Here is a 10,439-nt window from a genome sequence, read left to right on the forward strand (position 1 = left end):
CCGATGCCTTGAGCAGGAAGGAAAGGGTAAAACCCATTCGAATCAATTCCAAGAGCATTGAGGTTAAGAATAATTTGATAGAAAGGATATTAGCTGCGCAGCGTGAGGCAGTGTTGGAAGCTAATTATCCTAATGAAAAGCTGGGAGTAACTGAAGAGCAGTTGACTCTTAGCAAGGATGGAATTCTTAGACTGAACGGACGTATATGGGTTCCGATATATGGAGGACTACGAGATGTTGTTCTCCAGGAAGCCCATAGTTCCAAATACTCAGTCCATCCTGGTGCTGATAAAATGTACCAAGACTTAAAGGCAAATTATTGGTGGATAGGCTTGAAAAAGTCTGTTGCCACCCATGTAGCAAAGTGCTTGACTTGTGCTCAAGTCAAAGCCGAGCACCAAAAGCCGTCTGGCTTGCTACAACAGCCTGAACTTCCCGAGTGGAAGTGGGAATGCGTAACTATGGACTTCATAACCAAGTTACCCAAGACCAGGAAAGGAAACGATACAATATGGGTCATAGTTGATAGGCTGACTAAATCAGCTCACTTTCTACCCATCAAGGAGACGTATAGCTCCGATATGTTAGCCCAACTTTATGTTGATAAGATTGTAGCCTTACACGGCATACCTGTGTCTATTATCTCCGACAGGGATACTAGATACACATCTCACTTCTGGAAAAGTTTCCAGCAATCTTTGGGCACGCGTTTAAACTTTAGTACGGCTTACCATCCCCAGACGGACGGCCAAAGTGAGGGTACTATCCAAACGCTAGAAGACATGCTTCGTGCATGTGCGATCGATCTAGGTGGTAATTGGGATAAAAACCTACCCCTGATCGAATTCTCCTACAATAATAGCTACCACACCAGCATAAAGGCTGCTCCTTTCGGGGCATTATATGGTAGGAAATGCAGATCGCCTGTTTGTTGGGCGGAAGTAGGAGAGGTCCAATTATCGGGACCAGAGATTGTTTTCCAGACGACGGACAAGATTGTCCAGATCCGGGAACGTCTCAAAGCTGCCCGCGATAGGCAGAAGAGCTACGCTGATCCAAAGCGTAAGGATTTTCACTTCGAAGTAGGTGAAAAAGTATTACTTAAGGTGTCACCCTGGAAGGGGGTGATGCGTTTCGGCAAGAAGGGCAAGCTGAGTCCGAGATACATAGGGCCTTTTGAGGTCATTGAACGAGTCGGATCAGTTGCCTATAAACTAAACTTGCCTGAAGAGCTCAATGGAATTCACAATGTGTTCCACATCTGCAATCTCAAAAAGTGCTTCGCCGACGAGTCGTTGGTGATTCCACACACAGATGTGCATATAGATGAGAGCTTAAAGTTCATAGAAAAACCTTTGTCGATTGAAGATCGACAGGTGAAGAAGCTTCGCAGAAAGCACGTACCGATTGTAAACGTCAAATGGGATGCTCGTAGAGGTCCTGAATATACGTGGGAAGTCGAAGCTACAATGAAAGAAAAATACCCCTATTTATTTGAGTAAATCTCGGGTCGAGATTTATTTTAAGGGGGTGAGGATGTAACACCTCGAATTTTTGTGTCCAATGATGTGTTAACACGTGTCATTTGTTTACACGTGGCATCTATAATAAATAAAGGACTAATTTTGACAAACCTTGAAAGTATATAAATTCGAGGATTATAAATGTCAACAAGGGTAAATATACTGTATAGTATCCCTAAATAATGCTTAAACCTTCAAACGAATAAAATTATAGATCGTACAAAAACAAAACGCGGAAGAAAGTGAGAGATTACAAACTACAGGGGTTAACTGTGTCAACATGTTTAATAATACCTCTGAGTGACCCTTTAACGTTCCAAAGACTTTGTAACGGTATTATACCCTCACTAAAATAATATATATGAATTTCGCGAAGTTTCGATATGAAACGAGAAAGTTACGATCGAATTCGTAGAAGAAGGGTTAAAAGCGTCAACAGTGAAAGTTAAGGCTTTCCAATATAATTAATAAATAAACCGGGGACTTAATAATGCGGGTAATTAACACGAGGCCCCTATCGGTAAATAACCGAGGGCCAAACCGCAAAGTTACCCCTTCAAACCCGAAAGGTCAGGTAAATCATTACGAAAGATTTCGTTATTAATGGCCAGATTCTGTAATCATAACAAAAGATTTAAAAATTCTGAAATCTTAACCTCTCGCGACCCGCGTGAAGGATAGGGTTAAGTTGAGGCGGGCCGCGAGCCACCTCAAATACGCGACTGATATTTGATCTTTAGGCGACCCGCATTAATATGCATGGGAACTCCCATGCGGGCCGCGTAAAGTGCCCAGATGCAGAAACTTTGTAGTTTCTTGCCTTTTGGAGCTTTTGAACGATCAAACACCAATTAATGGGGCATGGGCGCCCCCTACACGACCCATAACCCTTAGGGACACCTGCCCATCATCCATGACCAGTTGTAGGGCAATGTGGAATGATCTTGGAGCCTAAAATGCACTATAAATAGCCATGTTGTAGTTACAACATTCACACACCTCAAACAACACCTCTCTGATCATTCTAAGTGCTCCCAAGCATTCTCTTCTGCTCTATAAGCAAGAACACACTTCTGTAAGTCGTTCACAATCAATTTGATCTTGCATTTCCATAGTTATGGCTTATAAACACAACCGTCGTAACTAACGGTTGTCATTACAATAACTCGCAAATGATTCAGTCTTATGACGAATCAAAAATGGTTATGAGTTGGTATTTATGTGGGTATTAAACCTCTAAAATGGTTCCCCCTGATCACCACTCTAACTATGTCAAATATCGAGTCAAACGTGCGGTTAAAAAGTCAACAGAAAGCTATTTTAGCGATTTATGCATAATCTGTAATATATATGTTATGGAACCTGTTTTGATAATCATAAAACATGATAATAAGTATATAAACATGTTTGCGCTCGTTTGAATCGATCATTTACTATATAGAACCGGTTCGGAGCCGAATGTCGCAAAAGTTTGACTTTTGCTTTGACTTCAGTTCTGACCCGTTTTAGTGAGGTATAAATATACCTTAGGACTCTCTTAGGACCAGGTCACATGTTGGTATACGCCTCTGTGGTCGGTTCATGAGTTATCCGAGTCTTTTACGTATTTCCGTCATTCGCCTAAAAGTTGACCGTAACGGCCTTTTAAAATTAAAACGAGTATTTCGGACACGTGAACGGACCAAAACCTTGCTTATTAAATTATAAGCATGTCCTTAAAGTTTCACGTCAATCCGAGGTCTAGAATGAGAGTTATGCTAAAAGGCACACTTTTAAGAAAGTTTTGTAATTAACGGCGCAATTAGCATAACGCCCATCTAACCCAAGTTTTCGTCACCAAAACTTTTACCCACTGTGGTAAAATAATATTTTGGGAATTTTAAAGATTTTTAATAAATTTTACCTTGCTCATAACCTGCGGTTATGGCTACGGTTCGGTAAATACCGAATATGCCCTTTTCGGCCAAAACAGGAGTTCTACAAGGTCTTTTGACCCGATTCCAGTTGCCACTGATTTTAAATAATAAATAAAGTATTTTAAGCTTTATAAGCTGGTCGGGAAACTCAGATTTCCTGTAGAACTCGAAAAGCCCTTTTAAAGTCTTTAAAATGACCGAAAAGCCCCTACGGGGCATAATATAAACTTAAACTCATTACGGGCATTACGGAAGGTATCCTACTGATACCAAAATACTTTTAAGGCATATTGACTTAGGAAATAAGCGTAGGACACTTATGGTTAACCGTTTCGCCTATTTGCGCACACGGTACGGCTCATGGAACTAGTTTTTCGTGCAATAGCCGATATGGGTCAAATTATATTATTTGAACCCCAAAATCCAGAGTATGAACTATAAACCCATATAAAACAAGTCTCTGAACTTGTTGGGTCCAAATCATACTCCATTCTCGGTTTTCGCCTTTTCGTGCGAATTAACCATATCTATGTATCGGAATCAACCGGTTTAAGCTACGGCTAATATAAGGACCGTTAGGATTCTAAGAGGTTAATTAAAACCTTCGTTCCAGATTAGGAGCCCCAGTAAAAGCTATCGGTGACTTGATCTAAATTAAGGATTAATACTTGCAAAGGTAAATACTTTAACTTATTTCCCCTATATGGGCTTGGGTTACGGTATATTAATACCGCTTGATTGAGCATTATATAATTCCATCGCTTAGGTGGTTAATTAATTAAATATGATCGGCTCATTTAAACAGTTTTGTTGCTTATAAGCCTTTGGGGGGTTTAATGACCGTTGTCCCGGATATCCTTGGCATCATTTTACGAAATGGCCACGACCATCGACATCCCGGTGTAGGCGTACACCCGGTATAAAGTGTCGACATTAAAATTAAAAGACGTAGCCGTTGGTTTTTATACTACGGTTTTACGCAAACGTGGTGTGTCTATAAATCTTTAACCCGGCACGACCCGGGCTACTGAACGCATAAAAGAACATGTAAAACGTTCACAAGATCATTATGAATTTTCCCAAGTTATAAAAGAGTTTGTGCCTTGTGCATTCAAATCAATTTTAATAAACATTTTCAAATGTGTCAGTTGAATGTATTTACCAGTGTAAACTGACGTATATTCCCCAAAAAGATTAAGTGCAGGTACCTAAACGTAATTGGCTGGTATTAGCTCCCTAGCGTCGGGATAAGCCTCGCAAGCTTGATTGCAGTATCTGATGGAACATTACTTTACCTTTATTTACGATCCACTGTGGATATATTCAACCCCTGTAATACATTTTGATATTACGATCAGAGGTTGAAATCTATATATTTATCTTATGCTTCCGCTGTGCATTATATAATTGTGTGGTTTGACTATATTGTTGCCAACATCGTCACGGTAATCCCCCACCGGGCCTACCGGTGAGACACGTGGAAATCGGGGTGTGACAGTCTGACCCTCCTCAGGGTATCGGGCACCCCAAGTCTCCGGGAATCTAAAGTTCTGAACCAGGCCGTCAAAAGTTGCCCTAGGCCATTTCAGCGGTGGCAGTTCAGCAGACATTTCCTCTGATAAATCTTCGTGATATTCTCCAGTTGACATAAGAGGAAGAAAAATTGGCAATCTCTTTCTCAAACAATTAAAGAAGAAAGGAAGGGGAAAAGTTTTCAACAAAACAATGATTGCACAAAAGAGGTTACCCAAACGTTATATATACTTATCGCAATAAATAGCATCGATAACCATCACAGCGACTTTTCTAGATTTCACAGTTCTCCAAGTAGCAGGAAAAGTACACACGCGTTTGCACGCGCGCGTAAAAAACACGGACAGTAAAATATACCTGATAGTGACAGCCTGTCACACAGCCCTGACTGTACTATCCACTAAATTCAAAGATTTTAGAAATCTTCAAAACAAAATTAAATCTTCTCATAGAAGATTCCTTATTTTTCGCGCCCAAAAGCGTTTCCCTCTCACAAGTCCAGTGCTCCACTTATTTGCATAAGTACAACACTAGACTGGGGGGACTTGAAGGGGTAAGGTCCCAAAAACCTCATAATAAGTGCTTGGGACCATACCACAACCTTAACTTTCAGCCTGGCACCTTGCGCGGCCGCGCACTGGTCTCACAAAAAGAAAGGCTTAAAAGGCCCACAACAGTCAACACTTGCGCCCAAAGGGAACCATAAAACCTTGCGCCTTCCCTACACAAAACAAAGGATAAGAATCCGGAGTCAGGTACTTCCGCTTAATATCCAGACTTGGATATTATTTGTCCAAGACTTGGGATTTATTCACTTGTTTCCACACGATAAGGCGTCACACCAGATTGCAGCAGTAATCTTCTAGAAACAATACGATCGTGCACCACCAAGACGGTTACAACCGTCTGGACACGTGTCACTATATCAGCCTTCCCTAAATTCACAACGAATGCATGCAAATGAAGAGTAATCTTCACTTAAGTCACTTTACACGTGGCCAATCCCTAGCCTTTGATCTAAACCACGATCCGTGTGCTATCACGTCGGATCAAGGAGTATTAACGGAAGGAAACATAACCGCTTACGGAGTTAGCATCTTCCGTCTTCTTTTCACTAACGGGTTTTCCCGCCTTTTGAACGACTCCCGGCTATAAATAAGAGAAAAATCAGGTATGAATACAAGTTACACACACTTCTCAAATACATCTTCTTCTTCTTCATTACCAATACTTATTCTCACACCGGAGTCGGGTCAAGGAGAGAACCCTCTTCTCCCCTTGGCGAGGCTAACGGTGCTCCTTTTTGCAGAATTACCGGAGAAGAAGGTCTGTTAGACCTGAATCGATCGAGTGGAAACCAACCTTTTTATGCGGATTCAAACCCCCTAGATATCTCGGTTCCGACCATTTATCTAGTGTTTCTTCAGTATTGAAGGGAAGGTCTCCTTATGAATGTGTGTATGGTTTTGAACCAGTGTTGGGTCAACTAAGGGTTATAGGGTGTCTTTGCTTTAGTACGATTTTAAACAATTCAGATAAGTTTAAAAGTCATGCTGAAAAAAGTGTGCTAATAGGTTATTCAAATGAAAAGAAAGGTTATAAACTTTGGAGTCTTGATCATAGGGTGATATATTTCTCTAGGGATGTTAGGTTTTATGAAACTATTTTCCCTTTAAAGAGAAAATAACTTTGTCCGATCATGATCTTACTCCTAATGTTAATACCCTTAATTTCTTTAATTTGTATGATTCTATTAGTACTCCTTGTCCCAAAGTTGGCCCTACTCCCGATGATGAAATCATAAATAATCCTATTTCTGATCATGGGTCTTAGCAGTCTAATGTTGAATCCAGTGATACTTTAGGTAAGGCTGATTCTCAGCAACCAAGTGTCACTGATGAACATATGGACAGGGCTGAGCATGATAATGAAGCTGAGGATAATTCTAATAACTCTGAGGGAGATAATGCAGGTCAAACTAATACTATTCCTAGGAGGTCTTCCAAAAATACCAAATTTCCTTCTAAACTCGATGACTATATTGTTGATGGTAAAGTCAAGTATGGTCTTGAAAAAGTGCTAAACTATGCTAATTTAGATCCATGTAACCTTTGCTTTACTTCTGTGTTGAATAAAAGTTCTGAACCTAAAGATTTTTTTGAGGGTAAGTCTGATAAGAACTGGGTTGAGGCTATGAATGATGAATTAGAAGCGTTACACAGAAATGATACTTGGGAAATCGTTGATTTGCCTCCTAATAGGAAAGCTATAGGCTGTAAATGGATATACAAAATTAAGTGTAAAGCCTCAGGTGAGATAGAAAGGTATACAGCTTGGCTTGTGGCTAAGGGCTTTAGTCAAAAGGAGGGGATAGACTTTTTTGAGACATTTTCACCTGTTGTGAAAATGGTCACTGTCAGATGTGTCCTAACTATTGTTGTTAATAATGGTTGGGATTTATATCAGCTTGATATAAATAATGCCTTTTTATATGGAAATTTGAATGAAGAAGTCTATATGACCCTTCTTGATGGTTACGGGTCCAATCATGAAAATAAAGTTTCTTGACTTAAGAAATCTCTTTATGGTCTTAAACAAGCTCCTCGAATGTGGAATGAGAAGCTTGTTAATGTGTTACTTGAACTTGGTTTTGAACAAAGTAAGTGTGATCATTCCATGTTCGTAAAAACAAGTAAATCCGTGTTTATTATTTTACTTGTTTATGTGGATGATATTATCATAACTGGTAGTTGTTCAACTGAAGTTGCTAAAATTAAATCTCTCCTTAAATCTAAGTTTTTAATTAAAGATTTGGGAATGTTAAAATATTTCCTTGGGATTGAAGTGTTAAAAACCAAAGATGGTTTGTGTTTGTCTCAAAGAAAATATTGTCTTGAATTACTTGCTGAGTTTGGTTTGACTGGGTGTAAACCTGTGAACAGTCCTATTGAAGCAAATCATGTTTTAACGCATTTATGTGAACAAGATAATCAAGTGTTACTGGTTATCTCTGTTTATTAAAAGTTAGTGGGAAAATTGATATATCTCTCACACACAAGGCATGATATTGCCTATTCTGTGCACTATCTAAGTCAATATATGCATAGTCCCACTAATGCTCATTTTAAAATTGCTCTGAGACTCTTAAGGTATCTTAAGGGATCTCCTGGAAATGGAATTCTGCTTAAAGGAGGAGCTTCTTTAGATCTTAAAGCCTTTGCGGATTCTGACTGGGGTAAATGCGTTAACTCCAGAAAGTCTGTCACCGGGTTTTGTATTTTCTTAGGAAACTCTCTTATTTCATGGAAAAGCAAAAAACAGTCCACTATATCTAGATCTTCTGCTGAGGCAAAATATCGTGCGATGTGTGCTGCGACATGTGAAATTCTTTGGCTTCTTAACATTCTAAAAGAACTTAAAATTGATATTAAACTTCATGTCTCTTTATTTTGTGACAATACAGCAGCTATATCAATTGCCGCTAACCCTGTTTTCCACGAACGTACCAAACATTTTGGGATTGATCTCTTTTTTTAAGAGAAAAGATTTCAAAGGGGGTTATTAAGACTGTTGGTGTTTCTTCTGAAAACCAAACGGCAGTTGTCTTTACAAAAGGTTTGCCTGTTCAAGCACATGAAAAGGTTTGTAAACACTTGGGTCTCTTTAGTTGTTTTGCATATTGAATTGAGAGGGGTGTTGAAATCATGTATTCAAGTTCCTTTTCTTTTGTTCAATTCCATATGCGTTAACTTAAATTTGTCATTCTTTTTTTGTTTCATGTTTGGGATCGTTGCTCTCGCTTAAAAGGAGATGGGCCAGTTTCTCTTAAAGGTTAAAGTTGGGCTGCTTGTTGGGCTTAGGGTTGTTGCTGTGCTTGTCCTTTTTATGGCTGCCTTGGTTTTACGCTGCCCAATCAATCGATCCTGCAAAAGTCATCTCTAAAACATTAAAGTTAGCAATTTTTCTCTGCAATACAACTCTCTAGAACATTAGAAGTCATGTTCCTGTGTTCCAGAGCCTACTGGTGTTGCTGTTTGATCTGTTGCAGCCGCCGATCATCAGAAAGAAGGTCTTCAGCGGCTGTTTGTGTTCAATTGTCTGTTGTTCCCTTTTTTTCTTTGTTGTATCATGAACATATTTATAGTTATTCAGTGATTTTACCTATTATTGTTCTTGATATTGTGTCTCTGACATGGTCCACATAACTTTTGAAATCATGCATATCGACCACTACATCAGAAATCATATTATCTTCATCTACCTGGTTATCTGAATCATCAAAATCATCTTTCTCTTCAACAATATCAGCAGGTTCACTATCTAGGTTCTCATCTTCATTTTCACTTCCCGCACCATCTCCCTCAGCAACATAATCACTTCCCTCACTATCTCCCTCGTCATCCCCATCTCCATCATCATCCCCATTACCATTTTCCTCACCATGATTCACTACTTGACTTTGATCTAATTCACCTTGGTTAATCCCAGCATCTAATACCACCTCAGTTTGACTTGTTCCAGCATCCACTACCTGACTTGTTCCAGCATCCTCTACCTGACTTATTCCAGAATCACCTACATTGTACTCTAATGCTAGTCTCCTAGAAGCTTTTGCTAGTATTTGTTGTGTACTCCTAACTGTTTTACCATCATTGTCTCCATCATCACATATTTCCTCTATCCTAACTTTACAATTAGGAGATATGAAATATGTTTCAACTGAAGTTTAGCCATGCTCAGTATATATTACCATCAACATATGATCACCCACACAAGACAAAAAAAACTTATCACATCAGAGTTATTTCCTAAAGCCCTCAAACTAAAGTTCAAATCTTCATCAAATACTTTGAAATGGTAAAAAATCAACTCCTTTTCTGAGTAACCTAGTTCTAACAACATATAACTTACTTCATGAACAGAAAAATCATCCTTGTCAACATAGTCAACATAGTCAACATAGTCTACCTTACCTTTCACATACATCCTTATGGGAAACTTTGTGAAAGAACCCCCATGATGAATCTTGAGTGAGAACAATATAGTGTTAACTAAAAATGTCACACCCCAACCGATGCGGAAACATCGGGGCGCAACACTGAGCGAAACAGATTATCCAAGAGAAATCCATAACAACTAATCATTACCGAATATTTAACGTTAAGTCCCATACCAAAACATATTCAGTAAAATAATTATTACAGACATATTATCTCAAAAACAAATTCCGACAACTCAGATTTAAAGTGTTTGTTTCTAGACTCCATCTAGTTTAATTCCATCAAATAACAACCATAGCATCCTAAGCACATGTCACATACGTTAAAATAAAGATCAATACACATAGTGTAAAGGTGAGCATACAAGTTTGATAATAATAATAATAGAGTTCGAAATCATTTACGCATAACCAGCATGTAACATGTAGCAAAGTGAAAGCTAGTAGGTTATCGACAGAGAAATATGC

General features: G+C 39.0%; 2 protein-coding genes across 2 annotated transcripts; one reads left to right on the top strand and one right to left on the bottom strand.

Annotated features, from left to right (window-relative positions):
* The first annotated feature begins 8,071 nt into the window (after window positions 1-8,071).
* LOC110914241 (uncharacterized mitochondrial protein AtMg00810-like) lies at window positions 8,072-8,509 on the top strand. The gene has a single exon (XM_022159047.1). The coding sequence runs from the start codon at window positions 8,072-8,074 to the stop codon at window positions 8,507-8,509; it is 438 nt and encodes a 145-aa protein (XP_022014739.1).
* Window positions 8,510-9,116: 607 nt separating this feature from the next.
* Window positions 9,117-9,958, bottom strand: LOC110914240 (acidic leucine-rich nuclear phosphoprotein 32-related protein 1-like). Its single transcript, XM_022159046.1, has 2 exons — window positions 9,760-9,958; window positions 9,117-9,658 (listed from the first exon to the last, which is right to left on the bottom strand). The coding sequence occupies exons 1-2, from the start codon at window positions 9,956-9,958 to the stop codon at window positions 9,117-9,119; spliced, it is 741 nt and encodes a 246-aa protein (XP_022014738.1).
* Window positions 9,959-10,439: the final 481 nt, after the last annotated feature.

This window comes from Helianthus annuus, chromosome 16 (genome assembly GCF_002127325.2).
Source record: "Helianthus annuus cultivar XRQ/B chromosome 16, HanXRQr2.0-SUNRISE, whole genome shotgun sequence".
NCBI classification, from domain to species: Eukaryota; Viridiplantae; Streptophyta; class Magnoliopsida; order Asterales; family Asteraceae; genus Helianthus; species Helianthus annuus.